This window comes from Opisthorchis viverrini (assembly GCF_000715545.1).
Source record: "Opisthorchis viverrini unplaced genomic scaffold opera_v5_67, whole genome shotgun sequence".
In the NCBI taxonomy this organism is placed as follows: domain Eukaryota; kingdom Metazoa; phylum Platyhelminthes; class Trematoda; order Opisthorchiida; family Opisthorchiidae; genus Opisthorchis; species Opisthorchis viverrini.
The window spans coordinates 83287-109569 of record NW_008751722.1 but is presented as its reverse complement, the minus strand read 5'-3'; the positions used below and the strand labels follow the sequence as shown (position 1 = coordinate 109569).

Below are 26283 nucleotides of genomic sequence, written 5' to 3'. Positions count from 1 at the left end.
TAACACGGTCTCATGCATTCGTGACAGCACATTTTCCAGCAGAAATACTCCTTTGTGAAAAAATCATTTACAAACACTAAGACTCTAATCTAATTGTTTGCCTACATGTTTGGGCTAAGTCGGAGCCAAAATAGAACAAGCTAAGAAAATTCTGGTCACCATCACAGGTTCACCATAGATTCGTAGGGGAAGTGACCATCTACGTTCGTTTTTTCGTCCCACTCAGAGCAAATTTTGAGTCCGGGGTAAACAGAACAAGCCCGCTTCCTGCACTCATGTCCTTTTTCACAAAAAAGGACACCAAATTGATTGCCTTCGTTCTCAAACCATGAACTGAATATTTGTCGAAACAACTATCCACATTTCTGGGATGACTGAGCCAGCGGAGATTCTCAGCCTCGTGTAGTCTGTCATCACTGTAATCTTACTGAGGGCAGCAAGACGATAGAGATTCCTTCCATCCGGTATACGGGTATTCTTCAGCTGCTCTCAGACTTCAAAGACCAAAGCCTCCCAAGGGCCCATGAAATCGAATGATATTTGGTTTCAATACCCATCTGAGAGATGAAGTTTTGCAAATCAAACGGGAGAGGGTCCCAACACTACACTAGGATGGTTCCAAAGAGCAACTTGCACAGTATTACTTCAAAAAAGTGCAAAATGGCTCCATCTCAAATCTGTCTGAATTGTGAGGGACAAACCACCACCCAAGGGGAATGGTGCCTTTTATGCGTATGCCTCCTAGCACTCAAAATTGGGATTGTGGTGGCTTAGATGGGGCAGTAATCGCGGTTATCCGATCAAAAACCGTTGATTTGATCATAAATATTGACGCCATGAACAGATATGAGGCGTCATATGGCGTCATAATGGTTTATTCCTGTATCTCAAGGGATGTGTGTATCAAGCTATAGTACGGGCAGTTTTGTTGTATGATTTGGAGACTTGGCCTATTCGAGCAGCAGAACTGACACGTCTTCAGGTGTTCGACAATCGTTGTCTCAGAACCATAGCTCGTGTGGTTGGTGTCGGCGAACGATGATGATGATGATTCTACTGGATTGAACGCCGGTGACAGAAGATCTGTTCACCAAGCTTAGTGGTGAGAAATATTTCGCAAATCTGAATCTCGCTGATGCTTACCTTCAAATAAAATTTTCCAGTGACTACAAAAGACTTCTGACAGTTAATACACATCGTGTTTGTTTTTAATTTAACCATCTGCCACTTGGACTACAATCTACTCCAGCAATATTTCAACACAGGGTGGATGCCATGCCAAACGGTTTAATAGAATTTGCTCCCTACTTGGACGGTATCATTTTCGCAAGTTCTAGCCAAGAATAACTCGTGCATCGTTTGCACTGTGTACTTGAACGAATTCAACAATATGGTTTTATTCTACGTGTAGAAAAATGTGCGTTTTTTCTCACGTCCGTCAAATAGCTTAGATTTATTTTTGATGAAAATGGTCGTCATCTAGATGAAGAAAATATTTCCGCCATTTATTATGCCGACGGATTTAGCAACCTTACGCTCCTTTCTCATTTTTGCCGGACATCCATCGTGTCCGTGAATCACCAAATCACCTTTTAAAAAAGGATGCACCTTGGAACTAGTCTCATGAATACCGCACGGCCTTTGACAAAGTAAAGTAACTCCTAAGCTCTGATCCACTACTTGCACACAGTATTCCAGCCCTGGACATTACTGTTATTTCACCTATGGTATCGAAGCCGTCATGTCTCGAAATTTTTCTGACGGAAACGAAAAAGCCATTTCCCACGCAGCTAGATCCCTGACAATTACCGAGCGCAATTTCGGCCAGATAAAAAAAGAAGCGTTTGTGATAATCTTCGCAATTAGGAATTCCCATAAAATGCTCTATGCGTGTCATTTTACGCTCATCATTGAACATAAGCCGAAGAAAAGCACCCTTGTTTACACAGCCAATCGTTGCAACTTGGAGCTACAACAGGCTACGATTTCGCCATCTAGTATCGGTTCACTGATGACATTGGTCAAGCTAAGGCATTATCAGGACTCATGGATTCTCAGCTTCAATACTTCGAGGATGCTGTTGTTCCCGGTGGAATTGTAAGTTAACGCAATTCTTGCTACTACAATAAATGCACCTTCAGATATTTCTTCCATGGTTCGTGAGGCCACTGCTGGTGATCCGCTACTTCAAAAGGTACTCCATTTTCACCGCACACAGTGGCCTGCAGTATGTTCCGATAAACAACTTAAATCATTATACCAACGTCAATCCCCACTTTCCGAGCTTGATGGTTGCATACTCTTCACAAAACCAGTGATTGCGCCCCGAAATTACAGAGCGATGTCTTTATACGATCTCACTTTGGACATCCCGGTATTAATCGCATGAAGGTGCTAACACGTAGTTACGTGTACGGACCGAGCAAGGATAAGCAGTTAGAAGAACATGTACTCAACTGCTCAAAATGCCAAACATCTGCGAATCCCCCCTTATAAAACTGAATTATGTTCATGGCCTGTTCCGGAAACTCCATGATCACGACTTCATGTTGATTTTGCGGGATTAGTCAATGGCCAACAAAATCTGACCTCGTAGATGCCTATAACAAATGACCAGATGTGTTTGGTATGAATCGTATCACTGCTTGTGCTACCATTTCAAATCTACATCATGCGTTTAGCCATTTCGGAGTTCCTAGTATGTCACCTTAACACGTGCCATCGATAGCGATGGCACGTCCGCTAAAAACTAATTGGCTCGACAACCAAAGTTAGCCCACAAGGAGTGGTTTCATAGCTTCAAATTACTGTGGCTACTCAAGAGGTACGACTGGCGTCTGGATTCCACTATGGTTGGTCTATTTGTTCTAGTCAACCCCATGAACACCCCAATGTAACACTGAGCTCAGTCACTCGTTGATACCTCGTTTATTTTGCTGTTAATTCTACTAGTGGCCCAGGTTTCTGGGTAAGTACAGCGCAATTCTATCTCTCGAAGTCCGAATGCAAGTGTCTACGCCTAATCGAAAATATATTGGAGTTCACTATTAACCTTATGCAAAACTGGTAAAGGTATACAAAGAAAAGTGTGCTACACACATCAAGTCACTAAAGTATGCGAGATTTGGTAGGTGGAATGCCACTGGAGACCTCTTATGAACGGGTTCACCGTTGGAATCTGTAAAGTTTGGCTGCTCATATCCAACAAAACTGAATCTGCCTTGATGACAGATCACACTGTTGAAGTTTAAATACATCATACCTTGTTGCATGTAGGACGCTGTTCTCTGATAAGCAGCGTAAAAAATGCACTTCTGTTGCACTAAACATCGTTGGAACAACCAGAAAATTTCTCTATGGAAATCCGCCAAACTAAACTGTGATTGGAAGCCACTCATTTGGTCACAGGGCTTGGGGGAAATCATTTTGAATTTGTTTAAGCACACGGTTGGTTAGCAATTTCCAACGAATGCATCTGAGACAAGGATGGAGCACATCACGCAATAGTGAATGGTGAATCATGTCCTAAAGTGGCAGAAATATGGGCCGGTCAAACGTTCTGTGCAAGGTTCGACGACAAACGTATCGCTTATAACTGACGACACCAAGGCCGTCCAAATATGACATAATAACTTAGCTTAACGAATGATCGTGATAGTCGAACACTGGCTGTTTAGGGGAACTTGGTGATATCCTAACTGGATTGTGACAAAAGGAGGAGACAACTGTCAACGCACCTGAGTTAGAACTGGAGAAAACAAAATACGTCACTCTGAGTAGTGAATGAAATCACTGCGTCACGTTAAGCACTATAACAAAGCTCAAGTATCTGCCTACCTGGGGTAAACTAAACATCAAAGGTGGGCCAACTATTGTAATCACCTGTTCAGTTAAACAAATCTTCAAAGGATTCGGATTCACCTAACTGAAGTTTAGATTGCCAGGTCTGTAGCGCGAGGTCTACAAGTGATTATCTGGCAGACGCGGACTTACATGGATACTATACTGGTTAAAACAACAGTGTGCCGATAAACCTACGTAATTGCGGTACAGCTTGTCCACGAACTCGGATAATGATCATCATTCAGCATAAGAGACACGTAGAGCTTTGTTAAAATAAATTAATATACATTTTGTCCCATCAAATAGATTCATCTGAGCACTAACCGCAACCATGAGGGCATCTGAGGCAAGTTTTAATCCCGGGTGTTTAATAAGTGTTGCGATACTTCGGGACCTCCGAGAAACAAAAATTCTGGTTGACAATTTAATGTCTACCCATTCAGTTGATAGGGCCACTATACAGGAGGGGTCAAATACCACCTTTTCAAGTAATAACCTATATATGTGGAATTACTTTAGCAAGCTTAGTTCTAGGTTATTGAGATGTTCACTTTTCGTGAGCTGCGTGAAACCGCACGCTCTTAAGAGTCCCTCGATCTTGGGAAGTGAATTGAGCACAAACATTCGCAAACATTTGCCACTTGGTGGGCGTTGACTTTCCTTCATGTCTACAACACTGTTTGCTAATCATGCAGTCATAATCTACGGACGGATGTAAGGATTAGTGTCAGCTGAACCTGTCAAGCTAATCTAGACAGGATAAATGCCGTCCAACCTCATTCTGACGCGTCGACAATCACTACCTGGGACTAGTAGTCAGATTTACGATTTGCTGTGATCGCCAAAACAGTCAAAATGGTGACCAGGAACCCAACTACTCATTTACGGATAAATCTAGGTTCTCTTGCTGCCAGAACGATGGATGAGTATACAGCTATAAAAAATAACTAAAAATTGTCTCAAAAGCCTTGAAGCACTTTCTCGTAAGCCAACTTCGTCTTAACGAGAGAGTTTACTGGGTAACTGTGAATCTCTGGTTCATGGGAGCAGTTCATATAGGACCAATCCGAGTCTCCCGTTCGAACCGAAATGGTATGCAAATGATTTACCTTGCGATATCCGTACAATGCGTGTTCGGTTAGAACATAAGGTTAATGGAAAATCCGGGAATGCGCCTACTTGATGAGCCCGAATAAAAGCGAAAATGGTCCTGAGCTATAGGCAAGTTTTCAGTATGAGTGTATGAGTGTTTTGTCACAATGGGAGTCCAATAACCGTTTCGAATGCGAAACATCCGAAGTAACTCACGCAAAACCCAAGTAGACCCGCGCTGCCATCACGAAACATGTTCAGTTTGAGCAAGCATAACGCTAAGCAGTTTTACTACTGACCATTTTAAAGTAGCACAATGTAAGCAGGAAATTCAGGATGAGCTGAGCAGTGCTGGATTTCGCAGGTCTTCATCAATACACACAAGCAAAGTAAAGGAACGCCGGAGGCTATGGATAAAGGCGTGAAAAATGTTACCTGAAGGGTTAACTGGCCTGCGTGGCCAGAAATCACGCGAGCAGTCCGTAGGACTTTCAATGGGCGTATGAACGCTTTCTGAGTGCGCAAACCACGCTGCATGAGCAAACCCAATTTGTACTGGTTGTTGATCAGGTTCACCGAACTCAAGTGCAACTAGACATTGATACTACTCGGATGTTTACAGACAGGTAGGTACTTTAAGGGTATTCGAAAAGCGGAGTTGGAAGTAATCACATGATTTGTGTCAGGTAAGTGAGCGACGTCACCCCTAGTAATAAACCTCGAACCGTTTATCGACCACTTGTCGTGTTGCGTTCCCTTATTCTCTTGTATAACCGCTTGGTCATTCGTATTATATATTCCGCTGTACAACACCATATTAGAACAAAGGCTACCTTGCTTTAAGCGCGAATCGATAGCTTATAACTGAGATGCCAGGATACCAACTGAGAATTTGCAAGCCATACTTTGAGTGGCCTAATGGTATTCTCAGTTTTGGTAATAATGTGTGCAAGGAATTGACAAATGTCATCTTGTGCTCCAACGGAACTTTTGTAGCACTGTTCCCCCGCGCGCACTTCCTCGGTCAAATGATTTGACGCAAATTTCCATCTGTATCATTGTAGTAATCGTAGTATGATTTTCTGACCAGATTATGATATTCAGCGAGCTAAACAAAACAACTCTTTCAGACAGACTTTTGCATCTGTTGTACTAATGCAATAATTGTCTACTTTAAACCTACCATCATCCACCCGGAATCCGGGAACATAGCAGTGCTACTACCGGAAAAAGTCTATTCTAACCTGCTATCACCACCAGAATTAGCCAAATGTATCTCCACAAGGAGAATAACAAATTGCAAATGTCATTCAGACCAGAAATCCAAGTATGCTACAACGCATGAGATGCACTTGAGTAGTATCAGCCCCACGAAGTAAGTTAGTGATTGGACAGTGTGAAAATTCTCTGCAGTTTTTGAGGGAAGTCTGGTGGCTTTGTCACACGGCAAATCGGAGGCGATGCTCCACGTAAAAGAAACAAATAGTTTCACAACAATAACAAGGACGTTTCCAAAAACCTCTTGATTTGACTGATTCCCAGAATTTTTCGTACTTAATTTAATTCCTCATAAGCCGACATCTCATGCATTCACAAAGATGTGTGCGAATGTCGTCTAACATCATGTCGAGGGGAGGTGCTCAACTTGACAACCCGCTATTCGTATGTCAGATCCTAAATCGGCTTAATTCAGTTCATGAAACTGGTGTTCATGACGTCCAAGACAAGGAAAATTTGAATAGATATAGCCATCGGGTCGGAAAAAGTGAATGCTACAGCTCAGAACGGCTGCTACCTTATTGCTTAAAAAGCTGCAACGAAAGCTCTCACTACTGCAATAGTCGGAAAATTTCCATGACACTTCTGATCCACGAACTGCGTTACAATACACTCAGACATTCACAGCAGCAAAATCCAAACCATCCAGCGTATTGCTTCGTAAAAATGTATTATTTTTTAAAGCACATCTTCAGAATCTACAGAAGATTTGTCTTGTTACTTGTGATTAATAGATGGCAGTATTGCGTACTGCTGTATTAGTTTTGTTGCATTTGGGTTCGGCGGCAGGCTCGGTCAGGCTACCTTCCGATGAGTCTCATTCACTCTGCTCATGCCTATCGATCAGCTCGAACGTATACATTCACCAATCAAACACGACCTCACTTTTGACTACCAATAGGTTAATTCATTTATCGTTGCCTATTATAGCTGCCTACATGATTCCTTCAGATCAACTTACAATCGTTCCTCAGAGAGCTGGTCTTCTCTGCACCTCAGTTATCGAATCTGCCAACTTTATCAACAGTCCAGAAATAGAACCGCTACAAACAGCTTTTGTAACATTTAGCACAAAGCCGACTACACAACCGGCTGGGTTGTTTTTTAATATCCGGTCTGAAAAAGGTACACTACTGACAAGTCTTATATGTTACCGGTTTATAACAGGACAAGGGTATCATGGACCAAGTAACTGTCCACTTCCGAATACGGTTGCTGATAGAGAAGCCGTCATTTAACGACCGACTACCCACTGTGATCTCATGTGGATACCAATCTGGTACCAATCTCCATACCAGCGTCATTATGTGAATTTGAGCACCGTAAAAGGTAAGGGTATATAATGCATTAAGAATGACCAGCTTCTGCCTGAAACTTGTTTATTTTGAATAGAGCATACTCATTAATATTTTGTTTTTTTTGTTGAATATACTCATTAATATTTTGTTTTTTTTTCTGCTGAATGCCCTCAGTGTGAAATGCTGCCTATATAATTAAAATTAAGCGAGCTCGCTGTATACCGGCAAGTTTCTCTGGTCGAATGCAATACGCCTCAATGAAAAATTCCCATTAAGCTGTATATATGGATATGGTGGTCTCCCCTGTACCGTTATTGAAAAACCGGCATTCACATCGCAGCTGTACAGTTCGATCAAAACACATCACTGCCTCATTTGAATCCATTCGGATGGCTGAATACTCAGTTCATCATTAACTGTAAGATCCTCATACATAGCACGCACGCTTTTGTGGCACATACCCTCATACACCGTGCATGGGCTGTCCCTGTTTGAATCCTGTTTTCTTCCCCAATACAACGAGACTTCCGCTAGTTTAAACAATGGGTTTGTCTGATAACCGCCAATTGTCAACGGACGGTAGATGTTCGCCAAAAGGACGACCTACAGAACCTTGCAGAAATAGTCATTACCAGGAGAAGTACATATTTTGGGGTGTCGACCCAAGCTCAAAGTGATCCTCGAGGCAAACACGGGATACTTAAAAAACGTTATTTTGTCCCCATTTTCCATTCATTTGTACATGGACCTCGCATAAATGTAATTCTGTTGGAACAGACATTAATGTTGTTGACTAAAATTCTAGCTATTGAAGGAACTTCGCCAGTTCAATCAGGTGCTGTGCGGTGTCTTCCACAATCTTTGCCTCAGCTTCATGTTCCTCGTTGTTCCTATTTTTGAGGTTTTGTTGTGTTCGGATCTATCCACGTAAAGAAATTTTTTGACGACCGATTGGTTACCGTTTCAGGTAACCAGGCACACCTTTCTTCCAACCGAAAATGACGAGGACGTCAATGGGTCACTACAAACGTGACGATCGACGGACTCCGGCCTCCATGATGGCAATGCTGCTGTCCTACTGCCTTACAAAATAAAGTTGATTATTCAAGGGCCAAAAGGACACCTTCGGAGTAGAACCAGGTGACACCGCATGAGGATGTATAAATTAATCGAATCAGGCAATACTATAGCTTTCCTTGGTACCGTAACCACTATGACCGAGTTGACTAATGAGCCAGTCTGAGCTCTGCGCATATGAGATCATGTTAACGTCAGCTCAATGGAGTGATTATAACTGGAAAACGAATTCCCATCCGGAACAAATATCGGCCAGGTGTTAAGATCCGTTAAGATCTCTGACGGCCAAACTCAGAGGTCCCACACACTAATGTAGTATGAACGGACTATTGCCCTATAGCCGTGATCCGATGGACGACGCATATCCCTATGAATCGTCTTCTACTTTGTCAGCCGTACCCACAAAGCAACCATTCTCCGAATCCAGGTCTCACCTCGAGCTTTGATAGTTCGTGTTGGATTTTATTCGACTGCCCACCAGTCCACATCTTCAGGACACTTCATCGCCAACGGAATTTTCCGCAATAAGAAGCATGGCACAAGGCACGGGGCACCGGATCGTGATGTACTGTTAATCGCATGGTGATTGGAATGCAGGCTAAGACAAATCACACGACTCTAGTAGCAAGATCCTGGTTTCAGGGAGGTGATGCCATTTTGGCTTCCAACGGAAAGGCTTTACCAGCATCAGTATGCAAATGTAGCATCCGAAACGATTTTCCCTGGCGTACTATTCTGTGCCCTGATAGACTCTAAATAGACATCCGGCCTAAATCGCAGTCATACCAAAAAGGCGGATCGAGGTTAGCAGGAGGAACAAATCACACCATGTTATGATGATTGGTCATGATGAATTCTGGCACCCTGAAAGTCACTCGCATCCAACAGGAGACTAGTGTCCATATTCGAGTTGTTTGTTCGACGAGCGAAACCTTTGTCTGAGTAAATGTCAAAGCACGCGTAAACAATTTTCCAACCTTCGTAATAATCAGACTTTTCGGAGACGACAATGTTTCACAATGCTCTTGACAGCTGGACAGTAAAGGCACACTCATATTGACTGGAAGGTCCGTGGTTTGAATCTTCTCCTGGCTTTTCAAATCCTTCTGTAAAGGCATAAGCAATCTGCCAGGACCTCAACCTTTCTTCTTCCTATGTGTGGCACCAGAAGGCAACTACAGCTGAACGGTTTTTGACTCAAGTATTTAAAAAAATTAAGAATTGATTTCCTGTGAATAAGTTTAGTGTTTTCTGCTCTGAACTTCGCATGTATACAGCAGCCTAAAAGTTCTTTTCATGCAGCACAAAATAGACAGCCGATGGGAAATCGCAAAATGGATATCTATATTTGCACTATATTGAGCTGTCTTACGTGGCATTTGGCGGCTCAATAAACTGATCTGCGCTAGGATGCTTTCCTGCCTCACCACGATCAACTGCTTAGAACTGATAAGAGGGTGGTTTTCGTCCCAGAAGAAAAGGAACAATGATTCGTTTTGGATCCTTACATCATTTCATGGTAAATTCCATCGAAGTGCTTACCCCTTGAGAGGAACCCTAAGTAATTCACAACGAATTATAGCTTCCAGTCATTTGTTTTCAAGATAAATGTACAACAAATACAAGTAGTTCTTTGGGTAGATTGGTTTTCAACGATAATCCAACACCTTCCTTGGCTACCATCAATAGCTATAAGTTGATAAAACAGTATCCTGTGAAGCATTTTTGAATGGGCTGGATGAATTTCATTCCAACTTGGGTTGAAAAGCACTCCTCATATTTCTGGAAGGGTTCGCCGAAAGACCGTGGCCATAATGGCTCAATTAACGGTCAAAAGACTGAACTGTTTTCGGGTTGCTCGAATCACTTCAGTTTGTTGGATTTGACCAGAAGAGTCAGAATAAATGTCATTAAGCATAGGGTGAGATGAACCTCTCACAATTTACTACAACGCACGCAATCCATGGGAACGCTCATTCTCAAAGAGCATCTGAGGGGACTTTCCAGTTTATATCCATATTTGGAACCTAGTTTTCGGATGACCGTCAAAATTGTTTTGTGTGGTCTCATACACACGGTCATAATCTCACACAGCCAAAGCCAAGAGTTCAATAACTTATGATTTGTTGCTTAAATCAGCAAATCACAGCACTTGTTTACACAAAGTAGTGATGTATACTTTGAGCATACCTTGTTGCATAATGCTGCAAGGCCATCGTACTTCTAATAACTACCAAAAATTGTATCACCGCTGAAGTCAAACTTTCCAAGCTAGAAGCGCTGAAATTTTTTCTACTTTCTCACACGTCAATTTTGCTTAAAATTATTCGCTGTAGTTCATAGCGCCATTCAAAACTTGAATCACCTTGATCATAACTTGGGGCTAAAATGCCGAGCCAATCGGTTCATGGATTGGTGCTCGAATCCAGACCAAAAAATGCCCCCAAAATGACTGCAATATCTAGCACATGTTGGTTTAGTTAGAGCCCCTCTCCAGGGAATCTGTATTTCAACTGCCTCATTTATCTTTCACCTACGTTCACCTAATACTAGGCAAATAATCGATTGATCATTCTGCCGCCATTTGTTTCTGTCTGAGGTAATGTCCTACTAGAACACAATGGCTATATACAAAGGGCACCACATTTGATTGACTGACAGTTCGCCCGCTACTGACTGGCTCCTTGAAACCCAATCACAACGAATAGCGGTGTATAATCACACAAAGCACAATTGTCCGCGTGATTCTGAACATTTCGCGGAACCAAATCAGTGTTCGTGAAAGCCAGACTCAAGATCAATAATCTACAGAGATTGAACTCATTAGCAAATCAAATCCGTTCTGCTTAAAAATACGCGGTCAGTGACATATGGTTAAGAATGAAAAGAAATTGGGTAACAAAATCTACGCCAGTCACTAGCAATTTATTTATCCTCAACCTGTCGGGAAGGGCCCTCTCAAATCAATTGGCATATAAACTCCTGAACCTCACAACAACCTGCACTTCGCTAGTTACGGCTCATAGCAGACGAGACTGCCTACCTATCGTAGCTCTTTGTATCAAGGCTGGAGGCTGAAGGTGTGCACCATTGCTAACTGACTAAAGAAGTGCTTCTGTCGGTGGTGGAGAGGATGTATACTGCAATGTTTAACTCGTACACTTGAGGAATAGAGCATGATCAAACTTCTACCTGCCTACTTCCTTGATCACTCTCAATTTCAAGCATGGAGTACTGATTAACACGGACGTGTCTATGGGTGGCATTTTTATTATTTTATTTCTATCGTAGATGTGTAACATGCCCATCCATGGTACCTTTGTCAATAAAAATGCTCTGGTGATATAATGCCTGATTGTGGCTACCATGAGTCTGAGATCTATGTGTAATTAAAAGCAATACCAAAATGATATCTTCAGCTAATTGAAAGAAAGCCTCACCTCTTTGTTCGGGAATGCAAAGAGATCTATTGGCTGATCATTGCTCATAAGGTTATTACAAATTCTTCGACAGCCAGGTACGAATTTATGGTCACTTGATCAGCCGTGTTAATGCGTTAACCGATGTCGGAATAATCGACCAAAATTTCCTCAGATCCCGCTAAATTGTGTCGTCAGTTTATTGTAAGACTAAGTCAAAAAGAGTCCACAAAATCGTTTCCTGTAAGTGTTGATATATAGTTAAACGTCCTCCAACGAATTCGAAATACCCCGAAGGGATGCCCAGTTTCTATTCAGTGAGGCCTTTTTAAGGTCACAACATTAGTATATTCCACCAGGAGTCTGTACAGAAGGCTATAGAAGCCGGTTACGTTTTTCAGAAACTTCACGCTTAAATTCTACCCCCATTTCGCCGCGATTCTAGAGCTAGTGTGCTTCCATTGGGTTTATTTGTATTCTGATCAGTATATTGTTATGGACATCTCCGGCATGAATACCACCTGAGTATAATTAGGTCAGTAAATTTTGCAAGCCTCAGTGGGATAACCTCAGGTTCGAGTTTCTTCACTATTTGACTGGAGTTTATCAATGAACTGTTTTATTGTGCAAGGCCTTTATCTGCAGTTCGGAAATGATGAGAAAGACTTCTTCATTGAACTAACTGATCGTACTTTTTATGGTGATCATGAAATATACGACGTAGGTAGCATCACATGTAGCGTAGTTATCGTGACACGTTCTATCTGCATCCTAATATTGATACTTACATTGCAAAACTGGTAAACTCTGAATGCCTCTGGTTGGTTTATGAATTTGTGCCCGCCTGAAAAAACGTCTCATCTAAACAGTTTTTTTCATCATTATCTGAACCTTGTGACAGTGAGCTAAAACGGAAGTGACTGATACAACGGGTTTGAAGAACCACGTTGTCTTTGTTATGTTCCGTTCCGCCTCTGTTCTCTCCATAAACAGAGCAAGTTAAAACTGATCTATGTAGTAAATGAAGGGACCAACTTCAGCTAAGTAGCATAGTGGTGAAAAATGTATGCTTTTTAACTTGTTTCGACTATGGTTTAGACGGGAATCCCATTCATACAGCATCGAATGCAACAAGAATGATACATTTAAGGTAAACATGTTAAACATCGTTCTGTTTACAGCAACACTTCTAGTGCCTACCTAAAGCTTGTAGGTTTTCTCGGAGTTTTTGAGCTTAGACATCAATGTACTTGAAAATCAATGCGCAAGACGTACGATTTGCATGATTGTCTTGAAAATAAAAAAGTAATTCTTTTGCTAAATGTATGTAATGGTCCACCAGATCCAGTGTAACTACTCATGGAAAGAATGGAAAGCAGAGTCTGTAAATAAAAATGGAAACGACGGGATAGTTACTTCATCCTAGAATTTCAGTTAAGATAGAAATTCTGAATGCTTATTGAACATAACACAAAAAAATCACCTACCACCTATACTAAAAATGTGAAGGATCTCCAATGAGACAGCAATCTAAGTGAGGTATCATGAACAAGCCTATCCAGGTTCACTCTGTAGCAGTATTCGGAATGAGTCTTAGCAGTGGTTGATTGCACTTCATTTGCATGTTCATCTGATATTTCTAAGAGACACATTTCCTGATAAAGCATAACGGATTCGGGTGTAGTTAATTCCTAATTTCTGAAGATTATTGTTGGTAGTTATATGGCTTAGATAGGTATTGTACACAAATCAGATTGCGTTCCTGAGAGGCACATTATGGCAGAAAACAAAGTAAACTCCACCGCTGAAGATAAAGTCGTGAAGATCCGCGGGATGCCTTCAGAAAACTTGCTTAAATGCAAAAGCGTCAGCTAAACCTGTGGAATGAAGTAGCAGCTTTTCATCAGAATTTCAGAACCTTTATACGGTAGAACGCCATAACCGCATGTACCAGAAGCATACATAGATAGCTGGTAACTTCCTGTAAAATGTTAAACACTATTTCAAATCCGGGCATTGAAATGTCTCTAAGTTTCACTGTCTCCAGCCTGTGGCGTCATTCGGTCTCCAAACAAATTCAAACAATAATTACGTTCATACTCTCACAAACTTACACCGACCCTTGAACGTAGCCCGATTTTTTCAGTAGCTCTTCTTTCGATGGCATTTTCAGTGACAGCACAACAGTGCAACCGTTTCCATCCTCATGTGTTAATTGCCTTTCCCCAACGATTGGGTATTTCCTGCTATTGTACTCAACAAATGGTCGGCCTAATGGTGACAATAAAAACAGTGGAATACTGTGATATTTATACCTGGACCTACAAGATGAAAAAAACAAATATGCTTCCATTATCTAACTCTCTCATTAGGGTTATCCTGTCATTGCGCCAACAATTAGAATAACACTTGGCGGCGAAAGAAATTCTCTTGGGTTGACAGCATGCATGTATACGTACCCAATTCAAACGTAGCATATGCGTTTCAGCTAATAGCTGCCCCAAACTTTAAAAAATATACTTTTTGTGCGGTAAAACCCAAAATAAAGCAAATTCTCCTAGTTGTGTTAAACAATCGGACTATTTTGTCAGTCTGTCAGCGTGAATTCCAAGGAATACTGTTTGAATAAACTCAAAAGTCACAACTCATTGGTGACCCAGACTCTGTCTTGCTACTGATAAATTATTAGATATTCCTGCTAAGGATGCTACTGCTTCCGAATAACTGAATATTTACCCCTTACAAAGTGTCGACAGATTGCTGCAGAAAAACTGAAGACAATAAAGCTGTCAAATGAAATACTTGTCAGATATCATATCCCGTGGTATTCCCAGGAGAAATTAGTTCTCTAGAAGCTTGAAAAGTTATCATCATTAGGAACAGTATTTTCACAAAATAAAGAAAAGTAATACTACCGTGAAAAATAGTTTTTTTCTTCAGATAGGCCATTTTTCCAGGGTTGTCTGAAACATTCCTCTTCCAGTGAACCAGCTCACTGGAGGATGATTTACTCAGAGCGCACTGCACCGTGCACTTTAACTCAGGGTGCACTTGTGCATATCAAACACCATTCAAGGCACAGAACCATTCCGCTAGCTTGGTTGCGTTCCTGTCGTACGGACCACCAAAATTATAGGTGCAGTGAGTCCACTTGGAATGAATGGAAGGAACTGTGGCATTAGAGACTGAAAGAATCTGTTCACTCATTGAGGAAGGGGCCTTTTACTGAAAGCTTGTCAAACTCTTTGAATTTGTTCAGCCATTCTTTTGACTTCCATGATATTCCTGTGGGTCCCTTTCAAAAAAGTTTGTTTGCGCCTTAGGGATTACTTACTGCATGTCTTAAAAGATCAGGAGTATTTGCTTCATCATTCCGCAATGTGACTGAAGTATAAGCAGTGAGCCTGACCCCATTTTCTCGAGTAAATTCCCGAATAACGTAACTTAAAAAAACTGCTTTGTCTTGGATTTTCGGTCTTCTGTATTTTATATTCTGACACTGTCCAAAGATAGCTGACAAAACCGTCCAAAGCGTAACAACCGTCTAGACTCTCGTCAGACACTTGTCAAGTAAACAAGGCCTCACTTTGCGATCTACAGAAAGGCGATAAACACAGACTTCCGCTTCAAACTGTATCTCAGGAGAACGAAGCAACAATAACAGTTAACGCTGTTAATGAAAAAGATGTAGGTCGAAGGGTCAAACCTACCGCAGTTGGAAACGTACCTTACTGTTCAAACGTCTGGCACAAATAATATAACGTAGCAAAAACCCTATCAGCAAGACAAGAACTGAACTGAACCGATAAGCATTGAAAACCTGACCCAAAATTAATTGGCGTTGGCCAGTCTGTTAGATAACGCGTACAACAACTCATCTACTGAAAGAAATAATCAGTTACTTCCTAAAAGCCTTTAAAAAGTCACTAACTAACAAACCATATTTCGGTTTTATCCTTTTTCTTGTACAGACTTGGAGAGCCTAAAGTGTTTAAACACTTCCATTATTAGAGACAGTACACTTTAAAATATCAGAATAGCCTCTACCTCAAAAATTCAGAACACTTTTAAAAACACATTCATTAGGACACCCCTTCCCATTTGCCCGTGTAGCAAAATACCGCTGTGTAAATTTTGATAGAGAACGTTTGAGACTACGCGTACTGCATTTCATTCTAAGCGGTTCCTGGCCAGTGCTTCAACTGGTTTTACTCAACATTACCTCTATGCAATCAAAAGGCCTTTTTGCATGAGTAATCTAAAAGGAGGTTTTTATGGAAGCCACGAAACCGCAGCCAAACGACACCTTCTGTGGTTTCTCGTGCGTATATTGTCATCCAACTAAATTTCCTGTCATTCAGTAGGCAAGAAAGCAGTCTCCGATGCGCAGCCCACCGATCTGACACCCTGATTCTGAATTCACATGTAGTTGCGGTTGGATATACTTCGGCCTTTTACTTGGGGGCAGGTCTCAGGGCACTCGCCCCGCTGTCTCAATCAAGTGGCCAATAAATAGACCAATAGAACAAAGCTATCCCCCGGAAACATACTTCATCATCTAAGGAACAGTCTACTCATTGGTCAGAAGATTGATCTCAAAAGAATTTTCCGAATACCGCTTCTGTGGTTACTCAAATTTGTGAGCGTTCAATGGGTCTCTGTATGTAACAAAGACCTTGAAGCAAACTGTCACCTTGCCTTGTAACCAACATTTAGATCATATCGACTTGTGAAGAAACTAGCTAGGTTCCGTCCCACTAACAGGCGAAGAGTAGTTTAATGTCATCTCTTGGTATTGTTGTAGGTAAGTTGAAAAGACGGAACCAGGATATCACCTCGAGCGATCAGTTAAAAATGATGTGACCACGTTAAACTAATCTATTTTCTATCAATTCAGTTGCATTATTCTCTTCTTATTGCTGTAAGAAGGACATCAACCAGATTTCAACGAATTAGGCCTAAGTACAGGTCGGCCAACGATAAGTTACCGGCCGATCATCTGGCACAGTGAATAACTTTAACCTCTCCAGTGAGACCGATTTGTTGTTATTGACAACAAACCGACCAACTACTTGTAGATTTTGCCCTACATTTTTCTGCTGAAAGTTGGATTGACAAGTCATCCATTTTTGTTAGTCAACTAGTTGGTCGATCAATTCAACCAGAAGAAAAACATCCACAGATCGTCCAACATGAAAACGTGGGGGGGTCATTAAATAAGTACGTTTATCTTAAACCGAGTGTGTACTGGTAGGGTGCGTTTGAAGTTTTGTGTGCCGTATCTATCTGGTACACACACTAGTTTGTGAATTTTGACACACTTCAAGAAAGATAACTTAAACCAAATAACGGAATTAATGATACGTGATGAATTCCGGGAAAATGAAACTTGTGAAGAGGGTCTGAAGACGCAACAACCATTTGGTAGCTGTGAGGGGCTTTACAGGGTCATAAGGGATTGTTTAACATTTTCACGGGTGAGAAAGGAACATACTTTACTGAGGTGCTTCACTTTACCGCAGAACTTTTCAACTAATATGTTTTCTGTTCTAAGAGGGCGGTGTCATAATCCTGAGAGTTTCTTAAATAACACACGAAGATGTGCTTTGGACTGCACGACCAAAATGAGGAAAAATCCCATTCGATTTATACATTAATAACCACGGCCTTCAAAATCCAAACTGTTTTCTAACAAATGCATATACAGCTGTTTGAGTATTAGTAACTAAATCGTACTACCTAACGGGAACCTATTTGGCAGTTCACCAGGTAGATTAGTCCACTCAAAAATTTATCTTTTAAATATAAAGACGGATCATTTATCCGAACGGCGTAAAACATGCACAAACAGAAATGCGACCACAGAGAGCATTAGCCAAACCCTTTGTTCACGGTATCTATGTATTTCTGTCCATCTTTAGGTTATGCGCAAAGGCGCTTTGGAAAGTTTTAACTAGATTACTCGAGTGGCGTTCCCATCGCTCGGACTGTGGGAACCTGACAAAAAATCACATGCATCGACCCTGTTGACAAACTGCATAACTGCTGGTCTTCTAACTTCCCAGCTCTGTGCGGTGAAATTTAAATGCATTTTGTGGAACTTGGGAGCCTCTATCATGGTCACCTATGGCGAGCATTTGATTATTGTTCCAACTGTGCTCGTATTCCTCCTGTAATTCATCTCCCTAATGTACATGTGCTGTATGCGGTTCCTCCTTAAACGAATCCTAAAAAGCATAATATGTTCAAATTTGTCCGGGACTAGATGACACTTTTACGAACGCATCAGTCACACGTTTGCGAACCCTGGAATGCACTTTTCATGGTCCATTTACAAAAAATTTCAACTTTCTAATCAATAAAAACAACCAAAATTTGTTCGCCAAATCTGATTACTATAAAATCCAATAAAAAACTCCACAAAATGCTCTATTTGACTTGAATAGATGGATCGGCCCGTTTGGTTGAGTCCAAGAACTGACACACGGAACAACATTATGCTATCATCTTTTCTAAAGGGACAAATAATGTAGAAAGAAATCCAAGTAGTGCAAGCAATTCGCTTTACTATGAACATACCATTTTCATTGTATTCTACTGGAATAAAAAATGTTGCTGGTTCTACTCCGTAAATGGCAATACCCACGACGAAGAAAGTCAGCAGACACTTCATGATCGTTTGATGAACCTCAGAAACTGAAAAATAGAAGGGTGGTTCCCAGCAGTGGGGACATGGGGGAACAGAAAAAGAAGAGAGATTCACCATGTGTATTCCCATCTGAGCCTTCAGACGGCATTATCAGGCCTTCTGTTTCTCAAGTTTATGGCTTCCGGCAAAGCCATAAATGAAGTAGCATTTCCCCAAAAACGACATGCCCTACAAGGACAATTTTCTTTCAAATTCAAAAAACGAGGTTAAAGTCTATTTGTTTTCAGTGGATATCATATAATTTGAGAATACTATGGTTGAAACGAGGGTTTTGTTTCATAACGAGACAGCATCCAGCTCGGTTAGTTGAGTCCCGGTGTATGGGATACAACATCATGGTTTATAGTGGTCCTGGTTACTCGCTTTTGTGTCCATTCCTTTTAACAAATACGTCAGGAATCCTCGTATTGTTCTGAATGAATATTTTTGAAACAAATCGCTTAAGAACTCAGTGTTATGCTTGTGGATTGATATGCAAAGTGGAGGCGGGCTGCCTATCTATGTCCTGTATTAGTGGCGCGTTAGATTTTGTGCCTCGGTAAATCAAACAACCCACTTCAACATCTGAATGTCATTTGACAGAAATCTTTGTGGTTTACCACGAAGATTCTGTGAGTCATTTCCGGTTACTTTTTTCACTAAAATCTTTCACGGTTCTATAATGTCACAACTGACTAAAAGACCGATTAAACTGTCCGAATTTCTATTGTTGGTAGACATCTATTACGAACGCCAGTCTCATGATTCCACGCCACAGCTCATCTTCATAGCCCATTGAATGTCATTCAGCACACGGCTGTAACCTGTAACCGGCGTCTCAGAGCAAAGGAGTTTAAAGAGTTTGTATGTTGTAGCATTTTGCTGCTAGGCATAGTAGATGGAACAGTCCCGCACATGGTACACTATCAAATAAGGCTCGTAAAGCTTAGCAACTATCCGTCGCGCACAAATCGTGTAACACTAGTGTAAATAAGTTCGTCCGCTTAATCGTTCTTGCCAAAATTTTAGTGTGTATGTGCAACGGCGTTCCTGATGTCCAAATAAAAGACCAAGCTGCCGAGTTTTGAGTAACGACGGTAGAGCCCCCGGTGCATTCATTTCAAACCGGAGAGGCTTGTGAGGTAGCAAAGCTAATTACTGACCGCGGCAGTTCATTATTACTGTTGTTGCTATAAGAGATCAGATGATTTTGAGGTGTGCTTTCTGATAGTTCCAGGTAGTTCAAAAAAGGCCTAAAAGTAGGAAAGTTCGTTTGATATAGCTTTTGCTTTATTAAATGAAAATTTCAAACAGCCCCGATTTCAGTTGACATGCTGTATCTCTACCGTTAGGCTCATGGAACCTGCCAGATATGACATTTTGTCCAGCAGGAACTAAACCAATATCCTGGTGCCAAACTTATCTAGCTGCGACTGTACCTCTAATGATTGAATGAATTCGGATTGGTAATTAAGTGCACGGGACTGTGACCTAAAAATATTTTTGCTATACACGACCATTAGAACATTCAAGCAATGAATTTTCTTTTGACTGGCATCTGATTCAACAAAGAACTGTATGACTCGGAATACACCATACTAGCCCAAAAACGGAGGCACTATTGAAGTCAACATTCTGGCTACTAGTTCCTTCGCAAAAAAATAAGGATTTACTGAACCGATGAAACAGTTCCGCCAAAATGTTTGGACCGTATTTTTAACTAAAGAGTAAGGGTTCCTGCCGAAATGGATCTCTGAATCTCATCACAAATTAAGGACTCTAAAGGGAAATTTTTCAGTGAAGGCAAAGGCCGTTTGTAAAACTCCCCATGTTGGTTTCCACTACATGGAACTCTTAATCTGATACCCGATGAGATCAGTTTTTGGTGACGTGTCACCTACGGAATCCTATTCACCAGCACCGCTAAAACTGCCATCACGGCTTTTATTCCATCTTGCGGTAACTGCTTACTTACGGGTGAAATTCGTTGAACAAAATGCTGGTTGCCAAAACTAATAGTTTTATTAGAAGAGTTGGCAAAGGTGATGAATTGAAAACTTATGTCCAATAGCCTTTCTAGAAGTTGGTTAGAAGGACAATGTGAACCAGAGTATTGGACGTGCTAAAACAATGATGTCGAAAATTTAACCAATCACATGAATAAACGGTAATCAACTTACGGCGTCCAGTCGCGAGTAAGCTTATGATACTTAAACCTGTTATATATGCCAAGTAGAAAAGTCACCGGAGATGTGATTGGTGATGTGTCAGGCCACCAATGCGACGGAATTTTGTTGCCTGCATTAAGAATAAACGTAATGCCCGGAGAGACTCCGAGTTCATGCGACGATTTTGTGGCTTTACAACCCCGCGCGTTTACAAAATTGACCATAAATAAAATATAAATGGGGAAAGTTGCATCACTGATGAAAGTAGGATATATCCCGCTTACTCCTACAGGAACACAAATTAAACAGAATATTGGTAGTATATATATATATATATATATATATATATGCTTCGTGTTTCGCCTCAGTGTTCATTTATTTTTACAATGATCTTTACTGAGTTTTACAGCGTTGGCATTTTGCTCAGAATTGGCTTGATTCATGCTGGCTGGCGGGTGTCGTCAATTAGTCGGTGGTCATCTGTGCATAACCATCATCAGTATGGCTTACAATGGTGTTCTTCAAGTTTATGATTTGAAACAGCAGTCAGCCAGCAATTACGTCTTGCTTTGGTCAACGGTGTCCACCTTTTTGAGGACTCAGCACATCCCCTAACCCATTCGAGTAAGCTTCTCTAAGACAGAATCATTGCTACAGTACTAATTCAGTAGTCACGGATAGTATATAGGCAATAAATGCGGGTAAACGGATTCGTGTAGAAACACTTTCGAAGATGTCATCTGACCTCCCGAGACAGATCTTTTCCAATTTTGGTTAGTTAGGTTAATATCGGTCAAAACGCTTCTTTTAAAGCAAAGAAAAACTGCTGAAAATCTGATATTGTAATTTAGCTCCCGCGGAAAATGAAGTTCCTTCTGCATGTGCCCAAGATTGTCGATTTCCGTGGATTGTATTCCAACAGTGCGCTTTCATCGGTTTGCTCAGCAACAGACAGACGGGCCAGTTTTTTCTGAGCATGCAAAACTTGGTGCCTTATTACTATCATGTTTTGGTCTGCTCGGATGCCTTTCCTTTCTCAGAAAAGCGACTGGTGACGAAAATCAACTTCCACAATTTGAGGAACCCTCAAATCAGAGTCCCATATTTCGGACTACGTTTTCTTAGTGTAAATGCAACAATGCTTAGCTTTTCCCAACATCGTCCCCTTTCATTGCTTTGGTTTCGTCCGCCATGAGTCCATTACTCCTAAAATAAGCCACTGAAGAATAAGAGGACTGGGGATTCTGCACTTACTTCCAGATCAGCGAGACAACATTATACAAATTCATTGCAATACAGAAACCATATTTTGGGCAAAAAATTTGTTTTATGACTAATTCTTCTCAGTATGATAACACATCAATATGTGTGAATCCCCATGGGTTTCGCCATCAAACTCATAGAAAACCTTATGAGTTGCTCAGCGAACTTATAACATAATTTGTAACACAAATTCAACTCAATTTCTGAGAAGTGGTAACATACAAAGTACACTGTGAACTTGTAATTCCTTACAGTTTGACTCCAGACCACGTTTATGCACATCAGTACCCGCAGTTGAGGAATTTCATTCGATGTCGAATGGCTGATCCGAGAGTTTGGAAAGTTACTAATGGAAAATGTGAATTCCGATAATGCGCTATTGATTATAAAATAATAATAAGCTTAAAGGCTTTCTAGAGGTGAGTGTATCTGATGTTTTGTTAGTTTTGAAGTCTGTCTTATTTACATGTATTTTGTTATCTTGGAGTTTGTCTTATTTCCACCGGTATTTTTAGATGGCTCAGCCAATGGATTACTTCATGGTGTGAAATTGCTTTGCAAGTGAGAAAACCTCAGCTGAGAAATGAGATTTATGGATCTGGAGCCCTATATAAGTCTGGTAAGTGATAGACTCTATGGGATTTTAGTAAGGTAGCTTTGAATATGATGTTATTTTGAGGGCCACTATGTTGTTGCGCTCACACTCGGTAGCTGTTATCAGATTTCTTTCTGTGTTAACCAAGCTCATCACGTTCTCAGTGTACGCAACAGCAATAACTTCCCACAGTGACGTGCCTGTTAAAGAGGCACTAACGGTGGAACAAGTCCGTCACAGAAAACGTATAAACTGTGGGTTCTGGTGGCAAGCAAGGCTTTGATATGAATCAGATATGAATGAGACCATCCAGGTACATGACGCACTTGCTAAGCCAGTGCACTTCAAAAAACTTTTTGGCTTTGAACACCCGAAAAAACAAGACACTGCAATTCTGAAATCGATACTATCAGTATTCCCACACGTGGGTCTACTAGAGCAAAACGATCATACATTCTTATGCAACGAATGGAGAATGTAACAACGAAAATTCTTCTTCTAGGGAAAAATATTTCGCCTTTGTGATTTAGATGAGGATGAAAGAGCAAGAGAAAAATAATCGGATTCTCTCGAGGCACTCAAAATTTTGCCAGACATGACGAATTATTACTTCCATTTTCTTGAGTAGAAGTTGCCTGGGCTACTCAGACCACAATTCACATAGGGTATGACACTGATTCGACTGCAGGAGACCTTGAATCCAAGGCTTATGAAAGTCAACCACCAGACACTTTAAAAAAGCGCCGTTCTATGAATCTGAATATTTAGGCCACGTGCGCAAACTTGCTGTTGACGGAAATTGTTGCGCAAAATTAATCGAAAATTTCGAATGTGTTCAGCGACACCTAAAGCTACAGAAGACAGTGTTTTGTAGCCCGCTCTTTTTGATGCAGTATTCGTTCTTAGTTCCATGCACCTGATTTCACCTCGAACTTTTGGGGAAATCAACACCACTGTAGGGCTTCCAGCTGAAAATCACTTGTCGATAGGATGAATTACCATGAAACAATTTTGATTACGTTCACGAAAGTCTGTATCATATTATGGCACAGCGACAGCCTGGCTTCCCGTAAGTTGGTGGATGCACCATAAATTTGGGATGATCACTCTCTGGAAGATAAATTTATGCATCTCTCACAGTTGGTGAACGTCGTTAATGTTGAACCCAAAAGGCAGAACACTGTACTCTGAAAATGTTCATCATGTCGCAATCAGTGAACGACTGAACTCGACTCATTCGGTTTATGTACAATCAATCTCTCTTGGTGAATGAAGTCATCCAATATTCAGAAATGCTTTATATTCCACATATATCGACTTCAGAAGAACTCACGTACAGTTCCATAACAGTTCCATAAGCATTTCCTCTCAAATTAAAGCACGATGATTCACCGTATGCATTGTTCAGTTTGTCCAACATGAAGAAAGTAAACACTGATGAGCGGGTACATTTTTTGAACTAAGCCTGGTGTAGTTTGGTACACGTTGGGCAAAACATGTCGAACTGAACATCAGTGGTTTGTGCGGTCATTATGTAATCAGTAGATGGTAACTCTACCCGAGTCCAGTGAAGTCTAAACTCTGTCTGCTTGATGTGTTCTGTGGGATTTTGCAGTTAGATATTGGGTCACCGGATGTTCATCAGTTCAGCGTCGCAGAATATCTTGTCAACACTTTTTGGCGAAGTTCATTCTTACTGGCACTGGTGTTACACAAGCAGAAACGACTGTGTACTTGTACGTGCTTTGTTTGAATTAGTGGCATTCATGAGAGCGTTTTGGCAATCTTACGCCACATGAATAACACAGGCACCGAATACTGTGATTACTTAGCCCATTTGAGAAGTTGATAACAAAGCATTCGCAATTCAGAGAATCAAAGCTTCCTTTTTAGTTAAAGAAAGCTGAAAGTCCTGTGGAGCGCATGCACAAATCACGCCTGCGTGCGTGAATTAATTCAAGTGGTGAAATCACAGAATGGATTGACTCATTTAGCGAATTACAGAGATTTTGTTCCATAGGCTTAGGGACTAAATTACCCTATTAGAGTTTCATAAAATGCGGGTTCGATCACATCAACCCTCGTTTTGCCGCTGCAACTTACTAGAAGCGGCCTTGACCTTGGCTGATTAAATCTGTATTAGCCACACAAGTTGACATTCACCCTGCAATAACCTATCCGTCTTCATTCGTAAATATTCAGAACCAAGGTTCACACTTACGACGTAACCACCTGACGAGATTTATCAAACTAGTTTGTTCCGAAAATTGTAATTTGTGAGCGTAACGGCCAAAATTGCTGTTGAATAGATTCATAAAATTGCAATTCTACTTGCCTAGGCCGCGTTCGTTTGAAGTTGTCGGCAAGTAGATCTAACGAAGCCGACGTATGCCGAGCTCTGACTTACGCCGATATTTGCACCGTCTTAGGTAGACATTTCCACGTTTATTCGCAAGACTTCAGCACGACATCGGTTTATTTTAAACACCTTAAAAGTGAAGGGTGATGTCTTAGCAAGAGCTGCAGCCTACCTTGATAAGTAGATCAGTCCGCTCGTAAAAAAGGTTGGGCATTCCAAGAATAAACTCATTCAACAGCAACTGGACTTGATCACGAAAATCAAGTGAACAACTGATTGGAGACCGTAAACATCTGGTCCACTACTGGAATCTTTGGTGCACTATTATCAACAAAGAATACAAATAGTCTGGAGATTCGTTCCGAGAAATCCCATGATGAGGAAAAAATATAACTAGAGCCTTTGAGGTTTGGGACACCAGTGCGGAAACTTATGAATCTGTTATTGAAAGTACTGCGAAAAGAATTCCATCCACATGCTCTGTGTTACAGTAAAATGCGATTCAAACCGTTAGGGAGCTTGCGCAGATAATTTAAAGCTACAAAAACATCACGACGTACGCTCGTATTTACCAAGCGGGAAAAATCCTAGGATTTTGAGAAAGGGACTGCAGTTGAACGACCGGTTCACTTTCGGGGCTACGTAAAGACGTCATCACTATGTTGACGATACCTTGATCTGAGTTCTTATCTTTAGCCGAACTCTTGGTGATCACAAGAATGTAAAGCAATGACAATCGTGCTTTTATGGTTTGTTGTTGTGGAAGCCAGCGGGTGACCTTCAATTTTTCCACACCTAAGTTTTGAACGGTCAAGCGTACTCGATCTGCGTGACATAGCACTTGTCTACTAATCTGTAATCAAAAACCAATAACCTGTGCAAATTATGAGTCTCAAAATTTGGTCCTGGTTGAGAGCAGACAATGGAAAGTCATATACAGTGAGATCGGTGGACAGAATTACCAAAGATAAAACTGTGAAGGTGGAGCTAAGCAGTTGAATATGATAAATGCTGAAGGCAGCCCGTTTTTCGGTAGTAAGACTACACTTTACGTACTTAGGTTCCTAGTAATCCCTCTTGACCTTGTTTCAGAGCTTCTTTAGTTAGCACATGACATTCGTTAACCATCACTAAGGGAAGAACAGAATTCTAGCGACGATAAGTTTGCCACTTCGTCAGTTAGGTGGAAGACTAGCAACTAAT

General features: G+C 41.1%; 1 protein-coding gene across 1 annotated transcript; it reads right to left on the bottom strand.

Annotated features, from left to right (window-relative positions):
• Positions 1 to 13154: 13154 nt before the first annotated feature.
• T265_13432 (hypothetical protein) lies at positions 13155 to 25933 on the bottom strand (the record flags this gene model as incomplete). The annotated part of the gene is made up of 4 exons (XM_009168849.1): positions 13155 to 13389; positions 14122 to 14278; positions 18587 to 18703; positions 25753 to 25933. Coding segments are annotated over 4 exons (480 nt in total), but the record flags the coding sequence as incomplete, so codon positions are not given.
• Between the last annotated feature and the right edge of the window lie 350 nt (positions 25934 to 26283).